We start from the raw sequence: 21,121 nt of genomic DNA, 5'->3' as shown, positions 1-21,121 counted from the left end.
ATTATCCATTGGTTTGTCCCTGTACACCCCCATTACCACTTGGTTTGTTCCCTGTTTTCCCGCCTGGTCCTCCCTTCCCACCTTTCCAGTATTTGTCCATCATCCTGGAAAGTGCAAAGTCATTCCCCTGTCTCCTCCCAGGTGCCTTGTCTGTCACTCGGTGTTCCTTCCCCTTCATCTAGAAGCTTCTGCTCAGGGCACCGAGTGGTTGGACGAGGGCCTGGGGCCCTTCCCATATCCTTCCCCCATTGGACCAGGTCAGATCACCCCATCCCGGAGCCACTCCCTTCCCCTCTCCTCATTGGTTCACCGATATCCCTCCCCAAGGGTTTTAACCCTCCCTAAAGGTTTATAACCCAGTGTCAGACCCCTCTCGGGGTTCCAGTTGGCTGGTACTGTTCCTGCACGTTTGGCCCGTTGGCCCGAATAAAGTGGACTTGGCCCCCAGCTGGATCCGCCCTTTCTTTCCTCACCGACGAGGCTTGCCTGCGCCACCCAGGGACCCACGAAGGCACCCTCTAAACCCCATCTGGGAGCAGCGGAGGGTGCCTCCACTGCCCACTCTCGCCCCAGGAGGAGCTAGCCGGGGCTAGAGAGACCAGGGATCTGGGGCAGGAGCGCGGCAGGTTCCCATGGAGGATGCTGCAGCGCTGGCACTGGGTCTTCTCAGCAGCGATGTAGCGAGGTCCCCGCCGTCCCAGATGGAGTGGCACAGGTTCAGTGGGTCAGAAGCCCCCTTTTTATCCTGATTTTTGTTCCTTTTGGATTGGTTTCTTTTTGGATCCTTCATGTGCATGAAGGTTTAAGGTTTAAGGTGCTCGATTTGCCCATCAGAGTTCTGTCCAGGCTGGCTCCATTTGCTTGGGGGATGGTGCACTTCACTCAGGTGTAACATGGTACGTTGAGTACTGTATTTCTTACAACTACCCATTTAAACCCCTTTTACCATAACGAAACTCAGAGTGCATGCTTAACTACTATCAACTGCTTTACAACAGTTTCTAACCTGTTTTTAACATTAATAGAATAGAATCCATCAGCTTAGGTGTGCACTGTGTTGCTCATAGAAATAGTAGTGTAATGAATATAACATCTGAGTATCACTTACGGAAACAAGAGTGTGATGAATGTATTGTGTTATAGACCTTAGCAAAACATAAGGGAAAACAAAATGCTTTTCTGTAACTATAAGCAGTGTAAGGCGTCCACTGACCAATCTGTCCAAGTGATAACCCTGACACAAACCAGAGCACCAGAGGACAATCAGAGAATACCATGCTAAATTTATAGAGGACATACTAAACCCTTATCAGAGGATGTGAAACAGCAGGATGGAGACACAAGAAGACATGAAATTATCAATCAAAAATATTGACCTGACACGTAGGATGTCATGCAGATAAGCTGGAGTGTGAAGAAGTCAAACAAGGAGTTCCCAAAACATCAGAAAGTTCCCCAGAATGTTTGAATAAGGCATGAAACACACGAATATGCATGTTTCTCAGCAATGTAACAGTATAAAGATAAGACTGTCTCCATATATTGGGTGTTCTTTGGCTGTTGGCCAGGAGCACCCAGCACAGAACATAGTGTCTTTTTTTATCCTAGTCTTAAAACTAAGCAGTGAATTCTGTTTTCACAGCTGGGAAGAAAAGAGCTCCCTATGAGGCCTGAAGGCTGCACTAGCTTTGCACAAGAATGCAGACCCAAAGTGCTTTATCTCTCCTCTAGTTCTCGCAAATTTGGGGTAATTTCAGTTCTGCCTTGAGCTACTGGATTTCAGACTAATGATTTGTTTGGCCTCAGAGCTTCTGCTGCTGCTTGTATTTTTAATGTATCTCACTACAGCTACCAGCACACCGGCACGACATCGATTTAATGCTTGGAGACAGAAAGCTCAGACTTCTATACTGACTTTTTCCTGTGGTTTTGCACTCTTGCTTCAAGAGTCACTCAGTGATGCCTCCAGAGCACTGACACACTGCAGCAAACTTATCCATGGGCATCAGCACAAAACTGGGACGCCTGACATGGTGACACAACTCCCACAAGGTCAGGTTTATTCCCTGCTCTCTTGCCACAGCAGAGGACTCAGTGTCAGAGCCTCTGCAGAAGCATGGAGGGCAGGGCTCAGGGAGGTTGTGCCAGTGCAGGATCTGAACTAAAGGCACCGGGGAGCACCAACCCTGCAGACAAGAACTCAGCTCTTCTCATCTCCCTTCCTGCCAGAGGCAGGCTCAGAGCAGCCATCTCACACCTCTCTAACCCAATGGGGCTCTGTCCTTACCAGGCTCCTCAGGCTCCTGGGAATTGTTCCAGCAGCTCTCGGTCCCGGGCAAAGCTCCCTCTGGTGCAGCTCTGTCCACAGGCTCCTCTCCTGAAGACTCAGGGGCAACAATAACCCTCTCCTTGAAACAGAAACAGAAAGAAAGAAACCCTTCTCTGCAGTTACACAGAACACCTGGTCCAAAAACTCTGTGGCTCACACTCTTAATCCCTTGCTCCTAAAAAGAAGTCTGGGCACCAAAGTCCTTCAATAGTCAAAAAGATTTGACTCCTCAAACACTGTCCAAAGGCTGTCAAAGCTGACAGTGTTGGACATGGGCGTGACACTGAACACATGGAATGGCTGCTAAGGAAGGAGTCCTGCCAGCTCCTGGCACAGGGATGTGCTCCTCTCTCCACAGCCCTGAGCACAGCAGTCTCATCCAGGCTGCAGCTTGGCAGGGACTGTGTGGGAACACACATCTCTTCCCACAGAGATGCCCAAGAGCAAGGCGACTGAGCTCTGCAACATGGACAGCAAGACTGGCCAGTTTGCCCAGCTGAGGATTTCCCAGATGGAAATTGGACTGCAGGTACCAGGTTACTGAGAGGACAAGAAAGCTGCAGCTCCAGCCCAGCCCCACCCATGGCTCTGGGAGTGCCTACAGGCACAGCAGGGCTCTCACAGCAGCAGCTGCTGCAGCCCAGCCCTGCTTTGCCTTGGCCTTCCCACCCAAAAGAGGCAGAGCCCACACCTCCACATCTGCTGCTGGAACAGAGGCACCTCTCGCATGCCCCTCCCTGCACGGGACACTTTGCCTTCAGTGGCAATTCTCCAAACACTCTTCTCTTCTTTCCCATCTAACAAAGCCTCTTAGAACCTACAGAGCTTCCACTTCCTCACCACAAATGCCCCTGCAGGAGGGATTCTTCCCGGGAAAATGAGCACCCAAACCTGGCCAACACCTTGCATCCTCACTTAAGGGCTAGCCCCTTGTTCATTCCCTCTTCTTTAGGAAATCTTGCTTTACCAAGCAAATCCTGCCCTGTCCATTCACAGCTGAAGGGAAGAAGCCTTTGCTTCTCAGCCGTGCAACAACATTCAAACGCTTTCAGTCCAGCCCCTTTCATCCCTGTCCAATGCAGGTTCCTGAACAGAAGGAGACGTCTCAGGCAGGGATCTCCTGCTCTCCCAAATCATTTTCTCAGCAGCAAGGCCCAGATCTACTGGTGGTGATTCCACTTACCCAGGTGCATTCTGTGCTGAGCTGGATGCCCTCAGCGCTGCACAACCAGCACTGCCGGGTGGAGCGCTGGGGGCTGAAGCGCCTGCTGTGGCTGCAAGAATGCAAACACATTGGTTAGGCTCCTGAATGGGGCTTTGGGATGCAGAGCTCTATTCCTGCCTTGGCTCAAACATCACAGGAAACACATAGAAAACTCTATTCCAGAAATGTATTCAACTTCTGAAGGGATTTGGAATTTGGATTTCTTCTTCTTAAAAAGTATTTATTTTAATTGATATGTACATACATTCAAGTATGGGCTGTAAAATTGATCTACACTCACACTAATAAAGCCAGGCTGTGGCACTGCCTCCCCTGAGATCCAGCTGCTCATTTCTTCCTCATGGTCGTTATTTCCCAGTGTTTGACCTGGTGTCCCCTCTCAAAAGGGCTCTATTGCTCCCAGTCTGTACAGCTTTTGACTGCTTTTCCTAGGAATCCTAAATGTGCTGAACAATCTTTCAGGCTATTTCCCCAATGGATCCTAAGGAGATCAGTAAAGATCAGCCCTTTGGCAGCTGCTCTGGCTACTGAAGGCATTTTCTGCTGAGATGGTGATGACTTTTCATTTCAGTTTATGATGGCTCATGACTGTCCAGCCTGGGCCCTCAGCCCTCAAGATCTGCTAAGCTTTTGATTGAGCAATGGGCTGTAATCACTTTGTTGAGGATTTTTTTTTAGGAATCTCTCAGGAAGTAAAGAAGGAATAAGACAGAGCTGGAAAAAGGCACCTGGGTGTGTTAGATTTGGCACAGCTTGGTTTTGGGTAGCAGGGGAGGGCCATGTGGGTAGCTTCTCTGGAAGGCTGCTAGAAGCTTCCACCATGTCCAACAGAGCCGTTCTGGAATGGCTCTGAAGAGGGACATGCTGCTGGGCAAATTAGAGAGGTTGTAACATCTCTGTGATGACATATTGAAGAACAAAAGCAAAACAGCCCATGTGTGGTTCTTTCCCAGGGGTGGCGAGGCACTGCTGCCAGGGGCCATCCAGGTGCAGCACGTGGCGATGAGCTGCCACGGCTGCTGCCATCCTGGCACGACCTGTGGTGAGCCTTGTGTGCCTGGCTGCTGCTGGCCAGCCGCACTGTGGACAGAAGGGCAGGGGGGCGATGGCAGCAGCTTCTCCTTCCCAGCATCCACATAAAGAGAGGTGTTCAATAGTGCCAGCCCCGAAGTGGCCACCACTGCCCCCATGGTGGTGGCAGGGCCACGTGGCTGGGAGCAGAAATGTAATGAGCGGTTCCCCGGAGCAGAGCCTAGATGAGATCAACATTTTGGTGCTGTGATATACTGCAATAATCTTGGAGATAGTAAAACTTTTTGGCAATGCTACCCCAGAGGAGCAGTTTTTCTTCTAGTCAGAGAAGAGGAAGAAGTGAGGACATGTGAGGGAAAACAACATGGCAATGCCAAAGTCAATAGAAAAATAAGGATATGAATAAGGGGAGAGAATCCACTGGGCCATAACTCTGTGGGATGTGTCTTGAATTTTTGGAAGTCACAGTCTCTCTTTTATCCTAAACTCCCAATTTTATCTTGCCCTCTTTGTTTTCCCATTGGCTGAGTTAGTGAGAAAGTACAGACTTCCCAATTCGCCTACTCCATGTAACACATATTCTCCCTCATCAAGCATTGCATGTTCATTAAAATTATCTTTAAGCCCACCCTGGGTCCTGCGTCAAGACCAGCTGCCTGAGCTGTCCATTCTGCCTTTAGCTTCTCCGGGGTGGTAGTGTGTTTTTCTTCCATAAGTTGGTTCTGTTATCCCTGTGCAGATGGTTTGTCCCTGAAGCCTATCCTCTCACCTCCCTTGTCCATCTCCCCAAAGATGCTCTTTGTTCCAGTACCTTCCATGTCCATCACTGTAACTCCTGCCCTCCTCTGCCCTCCTCCTTTGTCTGTCAGTATAATCCCGTCTTTACTTCCAGATCCTTCCCTGGCAATCTTGTATCCCCCTAAGACCTAACTGGTTCATTCAAACTGTACTCTTTCCCTGTTATTCCCTATGGGTTTGAGCATTGTAATCCCTACCTTCTGCTCCTCCCCAGGTTCCTTGAAATTTGACAAAGTCTGTAACCTCCCCTTGTACCCTCCTCTGTATATAAATTGGTGCACACCTTTGTTCTGTGTCTTTCCTTCCCTGACCCTTCTCCTGGAATAAACCTCCCTGAGAAACCATTGGAAGACCCCTCCCTATTCTTTGTCCTGACCCTTTTGCAGATACAGCTCGTGCTCTGGGGCAGCAGCCTCACTGCTGCAGCTTTCTAGCAGCCCTGCTATACCGCCACCCAGACCAATCCAGGCAACGGGCGGCCACTCTCAGTGTGGTCAGGGAAGGGGCTAGCTAGAAGTTGACCCAGCACTCCTGTCACTCCTGCCCTAGGGAGAAAGCGTGTGTGGGAAATAACTCTTTATTCCCTTTTCCTTCAGTGAAGATTTGTGAGAGCCCTGCTAGAGTTGCCAGTGGGTTGGCCTCTTGCAGGGCTGGGGAGAGTCCTGGGGGCTGAGTCCCTTCTCTTAATGGGGTGCAAGGGTGCCCATGGCAATCGGTGGTAGCCCAGGAGAGGGGTGGAGGGGCTGAAGCTGCTGCCCTGGGCAGAGGGATCTGCCACTGTCACCACCTCCTGCCATGGCTCCTCCTGGGGCCAGTCCCACTCCACGGAGACAGGCACAGGTGGGGGGCAGCTGGGACCCCCAGGGAAAGCAGCCTCCGATGTACCAGCTTCCTCCTCCACATGACAGACTTCGGGGCCATGGGCAGGAGCCCCCGTCCAGGAGCTGCTGCTCTGGGAGCTGCTGGAGGTGGTGGAGCTGGCACTGGCCACAGGGCTGTTGTTGTCATCCCTGATGGCACCAGAGCACAGCAGCCTCTGGGCCTCCTCACTGCACTGGCCCACCATGATGCTGATGGTGCCATGCACCAGTGGAGCCGTGTGCTGCTCGAGGACAGGCTGCAGCCTGTATATCTCTCAATATAATTTGACATCAGCCTTACTTCCCTAAATGTGTATAAATACATAACTTAATTCATGGGATCATTAATGATCACAGCAGCAAACAGCTGTCTGGTTACAAATGTACCATAATGCTTAAACCCCTGTGTAAGAGAAGGGTGACCTTTTTGTTCGATGCAGCTGCAGATAGTAATTTGTTTCAAGGAAGTTTGTTTTTTACAGCGGTAATAGGCAACAGGCTGTGAATTGCTGATAACACGCATTCCTAAGCTTTTACAGCGGTAGTAGGCAATAGGCTTTGCATTGCTTAACTCATAACACGCATTTCTAAGATAACACGTATACTTGAGACTGTGAGAATCCCCAGATCAAAGGACACCTGTGAGGAAGACAACCAGCCTTCATCCCACGACCACTAAAAGGCAGAAAACGACCACCTAGCAACAGAATGTGACTGCGCAGAAGAAACGAGTGAACTAAGGAGGAAGATAAAAGAGCGAACTAGGGGATCACAGGCGCGGCAGTTTGGCGGAGTGGTTGCTCCCCTCTGTTGCCGCAGCGCTGCTTTTTACTTTACTCTCATATACTCTATTAAATGAATTAAATAAATTCTATTAATCAGATCAGATGGCCTCTTGTGCTCACTCATAACACCTGCATACTGGAATTCCTTTTTTGTTTGGGTTGTTTGGGGGTTTTGTTTGTTTGTTTGTTTTGGGTTTTTTATGGGTTTTCTGCTTCTTTTTGTTTTTTTGGGTTTTTTGGGTTTTTTTTTTTATTATTCAAGGAACTGAAAAGATAAATATATCTTGTGCTCTTTCATTAACTTGATCTTGAAGAATTGGCTTACCAGTGATTCTTGCATCATATTTCAACAGCTAGCAAGTCTTACACCACTTAAAATATTTTAAAAATCCCAAACAAACAAAAACCAGAAAGATTAATTATTTTACAGTCAAACCTGACACAGTCTAACACAGTGCATAATAGATACTACTTTTTCACCAACATCCTTTGCAGTTCTTTTTCTCTTAGAACTGGCATATTTTGTGGAACATAAGAGTGTTTACAAGAGATAAAATGTTCTGCAAACTGAAAAGAAGTCAGCAAAAGTGACTCTAGGGAAGGTAAAATAAGAATGCCTAATTGTATTTAAACATGCAGATGTATTTTTTGCGTAAAACTGTGCTGCCTCTTAATTCTTCTTATAAAAAATACATGGGCATTTGACGTATGTTAATACAAGAAAATAATTCTTATTCCAGGGGTTATTTGTTTTGAGTAAACATTAGCCAGAAGGTATTTCTGAGGCCAATCATGAAAGCAGAATTTTTAAATACTTACAGGTTGTTATTTCTAATACGAAAATCCACAGCTAGTAATTTTTACTAGGAGAATACGTATAAAGAATACAATCTCCATGTCTAAGAGCTTGGTCAGGCACAATTCTTTGCTCATTCATATGCTGAGTGCAGACTGCGACTCAGTATTCAGCAGGGCTGCAGCAGGCAGTGCATGCCTGACCACACTCTCCTATTTTTTCACCCTTCTAATAGCATTGGAGAGTCAAAAAAACAATGAAAAGAGAAGGGCATGTATTAAGGAATTTGTTATGCAGGATGCACTCAGGCTTCACACCATTTAGCCATACAGATGAGCCCTAACCCAACAGTTATCTCTGTGCACTGCTGTATTTACAGGATTGCAAACTGAGAGCAGAATTGAGCCGAGGAATCTTTTTTCAGAATCATGGGGCTTTTTGTCTGTAGGAAGGCAAGCTGATGCTGTTAAGAGGTAGAAACTGTTAAGAGATCTGGGTTCTTAAGTAAAGATGTGACTCTTTCAAATTAGTTATGAACTCTCATTTTTCCTTGTTGATACCAAGGATGATAAGAGGAATGCTCATCTTATTCAGCTGACGTGTTTAATTTTCCCTAACTGTGATGTGCTTTGAGGTGGCAGTACTGAATGTCTCAGGAACAGCTATGAGGAACTAGCATTTTGTACTTTGATTGAAGATACATAGTCAGATACCTGAACTGAAAAACTGAAAAAAAAATTAAAGTAACCTTAGAACAGATCAATTGTTCCGCTCCAGTGTAATCTCTCAGTGCAGAATTATGCTGAAGTTAGCTTTGTAAAAGCCTTGGTGGAGGTCGCTTAAGAGCTATTTTTCAGCTAGCTACATCAGACAGTGAGTGTTTATTTTCTATTTATTTAATTGCCCATTTCAACTGAGGAGTAGTAGCTTATTCTTCTTCCAAGTACTCTCCTTCTGACCTAATGATGTTTCCGAAGCAGCAGCCTTCAGTACCGAGGCCTGTGTCAGGCCCAAGTGGATTTGGTTAAGTTTCTAGCTCGTGTCTTCAGCGTGGAGTCAAAGGACAGCAGGAAAAGCAGGGCAAGTAACACTTTACCGAGCGAGGAGGCTGAGGCCCGAGATGACCCTCGCCGCAGCTACGTTTCACACCATGCCATGAAAGCAGGTAATTTATGACGGGACAGGGAGCAGGGCCGCGTTCTGCCCGCAGCCACACGCGCAGCGCGGTGCTCGGGCAGCCGTGCCCCCCGAGCGGCGGGAAAAGCGCCAATTTCCTCCCGCCGGGGCCGGCTCGGCTGCGGGCGGCTCCAGCCGGCCCCGCCCCGCCCCGGCGGCGCCCCTCGGGCCGAGCGGCTGCGGCCCCGGGTCCGGGCGGTGTCGGGGCCGTGTCGGGGCCATGTCGCGACACAGGCGGGTCCCGCGGCGGCAGCCCGGCGGGGCTGCGGGGGACGGGGCTGCCGCCGCCGCGGTGCGCGCCCGGGCCGAGCCCCTCGGGGCCGCCGGCGTGGACGAGGTGGTGGCAATAGCGGCGCAGCTGGCCCTGGAGCGGTTCCGGAGCGGGGACGAGGCGGGTGCGCGGCACGGCCCGGCCCGGGGGCAGCTGCGGGTGTGGGGAGGGCGCTGGCAGCGGGTCAGGGAGGGGATCCTGCCCCTCTGCCCGGCCCTGGTGAGGCACGGCTGGGGTGCTGTGTCCATCTCTGGGCTTCCCAGCACGGAGACAGGGAGCTGATAGAGCGGGTCCGGCAGAGACCACTGAGATGAGAGGTCTCTCATCAGGAGAGCTGTGGGAGTTGGTCCTGTTTGGCCCAGAGGAGACTGAGAGGGGATCTCACTAATGCATATGAATATCTCCAAGATGAGTCCCAGGAAGGCAGTGCAGGCTTTTTGGTGACAGGACAAGGAGCAATGGCCATAAATTCAAAGAGAAGAAGTTCCACCTAAACATGAGGGAGAGCTTTCCTTTGAGAGTGGCAGAGCACTGAAACTGCTGCCCAGAGAAAGCATTGAATTTCCCCCTCTGGAAACATCCCAAACCCTAGATGTGTTCCTCTGTCACCTGCTCCAGGTGACCCTGCAGGGGGGTTGCACTGGGTGGTCTCCCTTCCAATCCTAAGAATTCTGTGGTTCTGTAACATTGAGTTGTCAAGATTACTGCCTGTTGCATTGTTACTGTCTTTTCATTATTATTTATCATTCTAGAGATGGAATTTCCTTCTAGTTTCACTAGTACTGAAAGAGCATTTGTTCACCGGCTCTGTCAGTCTCTTGGACTGGTATCGAAAAGCAAAGGGTGAGTCGGGGTACAGTTTTCAGTTCTTTGGTGCAGATGATAGAATTTCAAGACTAATGATAACCTGATTGATGTTTTCAACATCCTCAACTTGCTGCAAGGAATAGTGTTAGAGAAAAAAGTGTAAAAGTAGCTACACATATGAGCATCTTTGTTCATTGCTGTATGCATGCTTGAAAAAGCTTGTGACATGCATTTTGGGACAGCTTGATTTTATACTCTGTGGATTTAATGGCTCCGTTAAAAAAGGTTCTCACTGTGATTTCTGTTTTTTTTTCCAAAGATTTTGCTTAGCATCTCATACCCTGACAGATAAAAGTTAACCTAGAGTAGGTTCCTTTTTCCTAAAATAAGTTTCCCCTCCCCCCGACAGAAAAGGAGCCAATCGATACCTGACTGTAAGGAAGAAGGATGTGTCAGAGGCACACGCAGTCATGACTTGTGACTTGGCTCTCTGTACGAAACACGCCGTTCGGAGCCTAATTCAGCGCTTTCCCGTCACAAATAAGGAACGCGCGGAGCTCCTGCCAAGGACAGAGCGAGGAAGTGCCTGTGCTGTTGAATCTGGTACGTTCAGCATGTGTTCTGATTTGGACTTGTCCATCGACACCACTCGAAACTACCTGCAACTCAGTGACAAAACAAACCTCTTCCTGCTCTGTCCGCTCTGGTGTCCTAACAGACACCTTCAAACAAATGCATTAATTTTCCTTACTTTTAAGGTCTTTTATAACTGGTGCTGTGAGGAACTTGGGAAGTCATATCATGCACATTGAGATGTCCACCTTGTGTTGTGTTAATTTAGAATCTTTGAGCCAGTTCCAGCCAAATCTTTTTGGAAGCACATTTTGAAATGTGGCTTCACAGAAGTAACTATGAGGTGGGGTTGAAGAGTCAGTGTTACTGTGATGCCATAAGAATGCCTATATTAGAAAATGAGGTTGTCTGTTCTGCTTATAGAAATTAATGTCCTTGATAAATCAAAAATTTCAGTTTTTACTTCTTCATCTCTACAAAATAGATTTGGTCCTTAAGAGACTACTGTCCAGACTTCTTGATTTCTTGAATATGGAAGAGTTCACGGAAAGACAAACTTCTGTCGAAATGTTGGGGTTTTTTTTAAAAGCAAGGTTTTCATCTAGATTATTGCTTTAGCAGCTACAAGTGGAAGAGTTGCACTGTGTTTCTGTGTGCAGAGATGGGTGTAGTGAACAGAAAACATTTGTACCAGTATGCCTTGTTTAATTGCATGTTTTTGATACGTGGTGTCTCTTCTTGAAGCGCTTTCTTTGCTGTTATTTCCAATTGTTTTAGTTGTTTAATAGGATTGTTATATGAACCAGAGGGAAGCTGTAATAAAAGTACTGAAATGCAATGTCTTAGGAATGTAAGGGATAAGTTAATGAACAGTCTAATATTTGCCTTTCTCTGCATCTCAAGAATGTATTTTTAGTTCTCCTGATCTTTTAGTCTGTTTGTCTTGGTACAACAGAGCTTGAAATTTAGAATATGAATCTGTTAATGGCATTACATATGTATAACTGAGTTTACAGCAAACTTTTCATTCTGCCAGAGAATAATTCTCAAGGAATTATAGAGTAGCACTTGCAATGATGGATGTGAAGTAGCTCCCTCAGAAGATGTGCCTGTTTTTTGGCTACTTATGCACTGCTTTCTAACACATCGCACTGCTGCGTGGGGGCCAGGGCTCTTGATACAGCATGCTTTCATTGGTATGATTTCAGGCAAACGTGTGGAATAGCTTAAAGGTTTAACTCTGTCAGTGTGTATTTCTAGGGGGAACTGCAGGTGTGAAATGTGGGCGCAGATACAAAGGCCACCAAAATACGCCAGGCTGATATTCTCTGGTTTAGTTTGTTTCTCCTTTTGCTCTTTGTAGGCTTTTTTGACTTGGAGCAATGCTCTGGAAGAGTCTGGTTTTCTTCAAAATACCTATGAAAGTAATATCTGTTTTGAAAAATATCTATTGCAAGCACTGCAGGACATGCTATAAATATGACGTCTAAATGTGTGATGGGTTTGTCACTTTACCCACAGGGATGCATAAAAAGCCAGCAATGTTAATTTTTAAGTACAATTTTTGAGCAGTGTTTTTGTGACCTTCCTCTGTGTCTGCATAAATGACCTTTTAACTTGTCTTCACAGAAAAGAAAGAAGTAAACAAGACAAGTGGTCAATTAATGATGGTATCCCCCAGGTCCCAGGGAAAAGAGGGGAATCAGAGTTTGATTCCTTCAGGCAGTCACTACCAGTTCTTGAAAAACAGGAAGAAATTGTCCAAACCATAAAGGACAATAAAATTGTTTTGATCATAGGAGAGACTGGATCAGGAAAAACGACGCAGGTATGTTGCTTCAATGAAATAAAAACTATAACAGTATTTATTCTAAACTAATGCCAATTGTGTAACATTTGTGATATGGGGTACTTTGATGCTATTTCAAGGCTTTCCTTTTCCTGTGTGATTGAAAATGTTGTTCCAATTTATTTTCTTGCTTTTGAAACACTAAGCCTCTAGATAGGTACTAGAAGCAAAAATGATTCCTTACAATTTTCTGGTAGATACCATTTTTTCATTAAAATAATACAAAATATTGAAGGGAAAGTAGCTGTGATGTTTGTATAACCCTTTTTCTTCTAAGGCTAGTTCTGTTCTTAGTATCCAGAGTAATCTATTTTTTGTGTTAAAATGTGAGATTATCTGCAGGGCTTTGGTTTTTTTTTTAGATTTCTCTGAAGCAGGAGGGAGGCACTGTAAGGTTTTTCTTTAAAAAAAACCTAAATAGGTTATACTTAGAAATTTACTTTCTGCTGATTCAGATATGCTTGCTATGATAATTGTAATGAAAAGTCTTTTGCAATGTGCAATATTGATATGCAGTTAATGGTTTCCCTGTGCTAACAAAGCTGTGACTTTCTCAAAAAGCAAATTTGAACCACTTCTTTACAGATCCCTCAATTTATCCTTGATGACTGCTACAAGAATGGAACTCCCTGTCGTGTGTTTTGTACTCAGCCAAGACGTTTAGCAGCTGTTGCAGTGGCTGAAAGAGTGGCAGCAGAAAGAAGAGAGAAGATTGGCCAGACAATTGGTTACCAGATCCGGTTAGAGAGCAGGTACCAATGATATTTCTAAGTGTCGGTTGATCTTGTATTGGTCTTGTGAATCTTGTGTACATTGAAACTGCAGCCTCACAGGTGGGATATGTTACTGCAGGTAAGGAATACGTAAGGGTGAAAAGGATGGCTTTCTTCCTGTGTTTTGCAGTTTGATGTAGAAGGCTGTCTTACAGAACTGAATCTCAGGTATTTTCTGTTGATTTCTTCTGCATGGAAATCCTTGTCTGATTTTCAGATCAAGTCTACACTTTCTTCTTTCCCCCCCCCCCCTCTGCTTTTAACATGTGTGGATTCAAAAGGTCTGCAAGCTTTGAAGGTAGGTGTGAAAACCAGCATGCTGTAACAAATGTTATGTAGTGAGAGTTGATAGGAGCCATAAAAGGGAAAACAAAAAAAATTGGAATGTGACTGATGAAGCTGAGCATTATTTATCAGTCTAGTCTGGATTAAATGTATTCTTCTTCAGCTGCTGTGTTTAAAACATGAAGTGATGTAAAAGTAGAGATTTCAGTATCTTCAGCTGCTGTGTTTAAAACATGAAGTGATGTAAAAGTAGAGATTTCAGTATCACTTGATGAATTTGTCTGTAAAGCAGAGCATGAATGGATTGTTTGGGGTTTTTACATCTTTGCACCGTGTAGCGAAATGACATTTAAGGGAAAGGCCAGCAGTTGAGATAATGAGTGACCAGAAGATGGCTAAAGGTTGTGTTGCTTGAGTGAACAAAGATAACACATAGCTGGTGAAAATGAATGCACTTGAACAATGAAGCCACAATAAGAATTCAAATATGTGTATGAAAGCTCACAAGGATATTAAGAGATTAGAAGAGCTGGTGAAGATGTGTCACAAATAAGATGGATGATTAATATATGGAAGTACTATGCTGGCAGAAGAAGAGCAAAGTCAGGTGAAAATGGTAGAATTACTGGAAGCAGTGCAGAAAATCCAGAAAAAATGACGGGAGACAAGTCCATTCTATAATGTCAACAAGTCTCAGTTTATTTCAAGCACACATGTATAGTTATACCTGTTATAATGAAGCTTATGCATATTGCAAAATTTAAGCTCATCACTGGTGTATGAAAAACAGGTCAATCCCGCCTTTTGAGCTTTCTAAGCTTGCTTTGTTTTCCCTTACATTTATCTTTTGCTGAACATTCTACTGTTGGGAACCAGCTTAGCCAAGGACATAAGATATTATTACTACATCTGCTATTGCTGCACTGTGCAATTTTCAGCTACTGCTTCACTAACTGCATGTAGTCATGTCCTTTCTCACGAAGCCATTCATCCACAAAACTCTCCATATTTCCCCCGTTTTTGTTTTGGACCATTAAGTTAGTTGTCCACATCTTTTGAACCATGCGTTCTACCAGCTTCTGAAGACAGTTAAACAGGCAGGGCAAAATCAGCAAGAGTAGTAAAACAACAATCAAGATTCCTACTGCATACATGATAAAAGTTCTTAGCCAAGGACCGATCCCTAAACTTTTAAGCCATTCTTCTATCCCCAGACCATCTTCTTCTTTTAATTGATGAAGGCCCTGTTGTAATTCTTTAATCTTAGCATGTATTGATACAGAATGATCAGAGAGATTCATGCAACACATTCCTTCAAATTCCTCACATCCATGTCCCTGGGCTAACAACAAAAAATCAATTGCTGCTCTGTTCTGTAGTACAGCATGATTTACACTTTGTACATCCATAGCAAGCATAGCTAAAACCTCTGATGTTTTGTTAAGTTCATCTTTAGTCCAGCATCCCAATTGTTCAGCTAACACCATAGCCTTTCTGGCAGCTTCTCCTGGTAACAGGGTTGCCACTATTACCTGTTTTAGGGTCCCTATACCTGACCCATACTTCTTTGCCCTTTTTGCTTATTTCTTTTTGTCCATAATGTCTCATTGCAGGTGGTGCCTCTGAATCCCCAAATACACACAAATGATTAAGAACAAAGAGCACTTTCATTAATCTTTCCTGAACATCTCCAATCTCTCTATGTTTTTCCAGATATCTCTTCAAAGTTCCATTTGCCCTTTCTACAATTGCTTGTCCAGTGGGAGAAGGTGCTATTCCTGTAATGTGCTTAATTCCCCATGATTTTAAAAATCTATTCACCCTGCCACCAATGTATGCAGGACCATTGTCTGTCTTAATCTGCTTTGGCACTCCCATTACTGCAAAACAACTACACAAATGCCTTATAACATGTAATGCTTTGTCTCCAGCTTGAGCTGTTGCCCAGATGTATTTACTATATATATCTATAGTAACATGAACATATTTCAAGCGACAAAAACTATTTACATGAGTAACATCCATCTGCCAGAGTTCATTAGATGAAAGACCTCGTGGGTTAACTCCCCATCCAATGCCATGACCGCCATTATGATGACTACACAGGTAGGACAAGCTCTCACTATAGCAGTAGCATCTGCATGGGATATTCCAAACTCCCGTTGTAACCCTTTTGCATTCTGATGAAACATAGAATGTGCCTCCCTGGCAAGCATTTGCCCTGATAAAGGAGAAGTTTGAGTCACTGTGACGAGCTTATCTGCCCGGGCATTACCCTCTCCTAAGCCAATTTCCCATTTGTGACTTCTTATATGAATGATAGCATAAGGATGTTCTCGGATTTTTACTGCTTTTTGAAGTTGTATGAACAGTTCAAATAGTCTCTGATTTTGTACTTCCTTGATAGCAGCATCCTCTATTCTTTCCACAGCACCAACTACATACAAGGAATCTGTAACAATATTCAAAGGCCCCTTCAGGACTGTTAGAGCCCAAACCACAGCTGCGAACTCCAAGGTCTGAAGGGTATCTGAGTCATTTGCAGTAAGAATTTCATGATTCCAGACTCCCTGCTCCTGCCATGTAATTGCTGCTGTTCTTGACCTCTTCCCTGCATCTGTGTATGCTGTTATTGCACCAGGAATCGGCTCCTTTTCTCTCTGTGGCCGAACCATCCAACTCAATTTTCCAATCCACTGTAATGGAGGATTTTTAATACTTTCAGTTATGACAGCACCTCCTATTCCTAGCAGAGCTTCCTGCAGTTCTTCACTATTAACCAAATACCATTGTAAAGAGTCCTTTTTCATAGGAATCTGTATTAGTTCAAGCTCTCGCCCATCAACCTGCAAAATTCTCTCACGACCTCGTTTTATCAAAGCTGCTAACAGTTCAATTTTTTGAATTAAAGTCTTTGTTTGCTGAAGTGGAGGGGATAGCCATTCCAACACCCTTATCTCCCCCGTTTTTGTTTCTAGCTGGGTTAAAGCTTCCAGCAAATGTTTTTCACCACACCATATAGTGAGATTAAGCGGGATTCCCAGTATTCGCCGATGTACTAGACCCTGAACCACACAGTCTGTAATTTGCTGAAGAGTTCTTTTCTGCTGAGGATTAAGGGTCACTGGTGCTGTTGGGTCTGTGCCCTTCACTAAGGGTCTAAGAGAATCTAACAGTTCATTTGGAAGGCCCACTATAGGTTTAAGCCATTGTAAATCACCTAGTAATTTCTGAGCATCATTTAAAGTAACAATCTGTGTTTTCAGTTCTAATTTCTGAGGCGTTACCAAGCTTTGAGACAATATCCATCCCAAGTATTTCCAAGGAGGAGATAACTGTATTTTCTCTGGGGCCACAACAAGCTTAAAACGTCCCAGCAAGTTTTGTACATGTTTAACCTGTTGACTCGTAAATGATTTAGGCTGAGCAATCAAAATATCATCCATATAGTGATAAATGATAGCTTGTGGCCACTGTTGCCTCAATGGTTGTAATGCAGAATCTACGTAAAGTTGACATAAAGTAGGGCTGTTACGCATACCCTGAGGCAAAACCGTCCATTCAAATCTTTGATCTGGGCCTTCTCTGTTCAGAGCTGGCAAAGTAAATGCAAAGCGCTTTGTATCCCTGTCATGCAAAGCTATTGTAAAAAAGCAATCTTTGAGGTCTATTATCAATAGAGGCCATCCTTCAGGTAGCATTGCTGGATTAGGCAGACCTGGCTGTAGTGCACCCATTGGCTCCATCTGTTTATTAACCTCCCGCAAGTCATGTAACAAGCGGTATTTCCCTGACTTTTTCTTGATTACAAAGATAGGGGTATTCCAAGGACTTGTAGACAATTTCAGATGCCCTTGTTGATATTGTTCAGTGACCAAGGCATGAGCATGTTGCAGACTTTCCCTTTTTAAAGGCCATTGCTTTACCCATATAGGCTCATCACTTTTCCAAATTATGGGAATTGGGAAAGTCCAAGCAATGGCTATTATCCCAAAGGGTGCTCCTTTGTCAGGACAACCCCTAACTGTGTTAAAATGTCTCGCCCAACTAGGCATTGCACCGTAGGTGGTAACTGAACAACAGAAAATATTGCCTTTATGACTTTACCATCTATTGAGACAGTAAGAGGTGGCGAGCGACTTGCAAGAGTTAAACCTCCAACTCCTGTTACTGCTGTAGCAGCTGGCTGTAAGGGCCAATGTGCAGGCCAACACTGTGGTGCAATAATACTTGAATCAGCACCCGTGTCCAGCAAACCTGTAAGCATGCATTTTGTCCCTTATACTCCAACAAAACCTCTTTTCTTGGTCTGTCATTCAGATCCAAAGTTAATAGAGTCAAGCCTCCTGTAGATCCAAATCCATCTCCTCCACGGCTTTTCCGTGAGGATACAGCCTTAGTAACTTGCTCCAGAGGAACCAATTGAGCGATCCTTTGTCCTTTATTAATCCGAATAGGAGGAAATGGAGTGTGAACCATAATCATAATTTCACCAGTATAGTCTGCATCAATGACACCAGGCAGCACAAATAATCCAAGCATAGAGGCCGATGATCTTCCCAATAACAAAGCTCCCATTGTCCTGCCCTCTGTTATAATAGGTCCATTAACTCCAGTGGGGACCTTCTGCGGCTGTGGTGTCATTAAAGTCACTTCTACTGCGGCTGCCAAGTCCATCCCGAGGCTCCCTCTTGTGGCTGGACGCAAGGTGTCGCTGTTGGAAAGGCTGGAGCAGCTATTTGTGTCGGAGCGCGGCTGCTCTTGTTCGCGCTGTTTCGGGCGTTTCCCGGTCTCCTCTTACAGGCAGCAATGTTATGAGTATCCGATTTGCACTTAGGACACCATACTCCAGCAGCAGAGCATTCTCGCCGAACGTGTCCTGTCCCTCCACATCGGAAACATCTCATACGGCTGCTGTAAACATTTCCCTGGGTTGCTACTGACGCTTGGAGGGGTGCAAGAGCAGCTAACACTTGTGTCTGTGAAGCTTTTGCCTGCTCTTTTAATCCCTCCCCCAGCTCTTTAATAGCCTCAACTAAAAATGCCTGCTGCCCCGTTGGTATAGTAGCCATCCTCTCTAGTGCATCTTCTATAGTCCAATTAGCTCCTAATGTGTTTAACACACTTCTTGTAGAAGCATTACAGTTTTGCAAAGCACACTGCTTCAACAATGATCCACGCATAAACTCAGGCACTCCAGCTCTCTCTATTGCTGCCGCTGCCTTATCAATAAACGCTCCAAAAGTCTCATCCCTTCCTTGTTTAATTCCCATATACGCTGGCAAACCTCCTGGGTCTTTCACCTTATCTATAGCCCTTCGAGCTAGTCGCATTGCCTCTCGACACTTCTCAGGTCCTAGCATAGCTTGTGCCTCAGTGTGAAAATATGGTCCTAAGCCCATTAATTCATCTACAGTTACTCCGTGAAGAGGATCTCCAGGCTGTCTTTGTATAGCTACAGCTTCATTAACTTCTGCCTGCCAGTGTGCACCAAACAAAAGCCTCTGATGTGTCGAGAAAATCAGCTTAGCAAGACTTCTACAATCTCCTGGTAGCAATATATTAGTACTCCAAACATAATCCAATATCTGCCTAGCCGGTTCACTAGTAACTCCAAATTGACTCACTGTAGCTCGCAACTATGACAACAACTTCCAATCTAAACGGTGTAATCTGAGCTGTTAACCCTCCGCCTGCCTGCTGCTGAAAAATTACAGGACAAGCCAGTTCTGCTGCTAGTTCCAAAGCCTGCCCATCTCCTTTGTCCAGCTCCTCTCTTGCCAAAGTCGCCCAAACTTCCCTCCGTTCCCTGGCCAGAGCCTCCGTTAGGTCAGACTCTGCCCTAGGGGTCGGCTTACTGACAGACAAACTTTGACAAACTGTCGATTTCTGTTTTGAGGGGGCTGGAGGAGCCGTGGGCTCACAACGTGACTCTGTTTCCGTGTCCTCAGGCACAGGTTGCAATGGAGGTAACTCCACTGTAGACACAGCAGGTGGCATGGAAACACCAGGCAACCAATCCTCCCCGCTAAAACCTCTATTTTTCTCTAGTGCTGAAGTTCTCTGCCCGGCAGCTTTCTTTTCTGCCTGATGTTATAATAACTCATTGTGAACTACCTTCCACCACTTTCCCAACTTTTTAGCTGTCTTATCATCATCTAAAACTTCCTCCCACAGTTTATCCCCGAACTTACGCCACTCAGACAACTCATGTACTGTATGAGGATTTACAGAGAACCCCTTAGAATACCCATATGTTAATAACCCTGGCAGATCTTTTTGCAAATCAATGCCTTTAATCTGCCTTCTCTGCAAGAATGCAGTAAATAAATCATATGCTGCTTGCCTCTCCATACCTATATTGTCAGCGCTGTTGCAGCCCTCCGAGGTCGTCGGCAGCACGTATCGGCCAGGCTTGCCTCTGCAGTCACCTGGGGCACGGTGCACTCTATTTCAATTCAGCACTTTTGCCGTCCTGGCTGCATCGGGACCCGAACCCTTTTTCGTCACTCCACCGTGGTGCCTATCACGTCGATCGGGTCACCATTTTGTGGAAAAAATGACGGGAGACAAGTCCATTCTATAATGTCAACAAGTCTCAGTTTATTTCAAGCACACATGTACAGTTATACCCGTTATAATGAAGCTTATGCATATTGCAAAATTTAAGCTCATCATTGGTGTATGAAAAACAGGTCAATCCCGCCTTTTGAGCTTTCTAAGCTTGCTTTGTTTTCCCTTACATTTATCTTTTGCTGAACATTCTACTGTTGGGAACCAGCTTAGCCAAGGACATAAGATATTATTGCTACATCTGCTATTGCTGCACTGTGCAATTTTCAGCTACTGCTTCACTAACTGCATGTAGTCATGTCCTTTCTCACGAAGCCATTCATCCACAAAACTCTCCATAGATATTAGGAGATTAGAAGAGCTGGTGAAGATGTGTCACAAATAAGCTGGATGATTAATATATGGAAGTACTATGCTGGCAGAAGAAGAGCAAAGTCAGGTGAAAATGGTAGAATTACTGGAAGCAGTGCAGAAAATCCAGCTTGAGAAAAATCAATACAATTACTCCAGGGAAACACTGAAAGGGGGAGATAACAATATTTTGAGCTGTGGACAAAAGAAATTTGGAGTGGAGATGTTGAGAGGTGTTTCTAGTAACACAGAAACATAATTTTTAAGGTTTTCTTAACTGTCCTCCAGAGAAAAGCTGTAGAGTACAGTACAGAGGAACTTTTCAGCTCTTTTAGGATGGCAGTAGCAGAGGGAGTAGTGAGAATTGCTGTTGTTATTGGGACAGCTAACTGTGCCCCAGGTATAGAATTGTAACATTTCAGTATTTTCACCTCCTGAAAAACCAGAGGATCAAGCAGATGCCTCTGTGATTTAGTCAGCTGTAATGAATTGTGCCTTCAAGGCAAGGCTGTGGGGAGGCTTCTGTGAGGAGGTGCCAGAAGCCTCTCCCGTGTGTGACAGAGCCGGTGCCAGCCAAGGCAGACCTGCCTCTGGCCAAGGCTGAGCCTATCTGCGATGGTGATAGTGCCTCTGGGACA

The 21,121-nt window shown here is 45.3% G+C and overlaps 1 protein-coding gene across 1 annotated transcript in view; it reads left to right on the top strand.

The window, feature by feature from the left end:
• Positions 1–9,221: 9,221 nt before the first annotated feature.
• LOC144248282 (3'-5' RNA helicase YTHDC2-like) overlaps positions 9,222–21,121 on the top strand; it is a 30,247-nt gene continuing 18,347 nt past the window's right edge. Inside the window, 6 exon segments of the mRNA XM_077790287.1 lie at positions 9,222–9,396; positions 10,025–10,115; positions 10,489–10,682; positions 12,282–12,314; positions 12,317–12,480; positions 13,087–13,253. Of these exon segments, the coding sequence (XP_077646413.1) occupies positions 9,222–9,396; positions 10,025–10,115; positions 10,489–10,682; positions 12,282–12,314; positions 12,317–12,480; positions 13,087–13,253 (824 nt within the window).

Source organism: Lonchura striata, chromosome Z, assembly GCF_046129695.1.
Source record: "Lonchura striata isolate bLonStr1 chromosome Z, bLonStr1.mat, whole genome shotgun sequence".
Lineage (NCBI taxonomy): Eukaryota > Metazoa > Chordata > Aves > Passeriformes > Estrildidae > Lonchura > Lonchura striata.
Note: the sequence above shows the minus strand (reverse complement) of the source record. Positions and strands in the feature narration are given on the sequence as shown.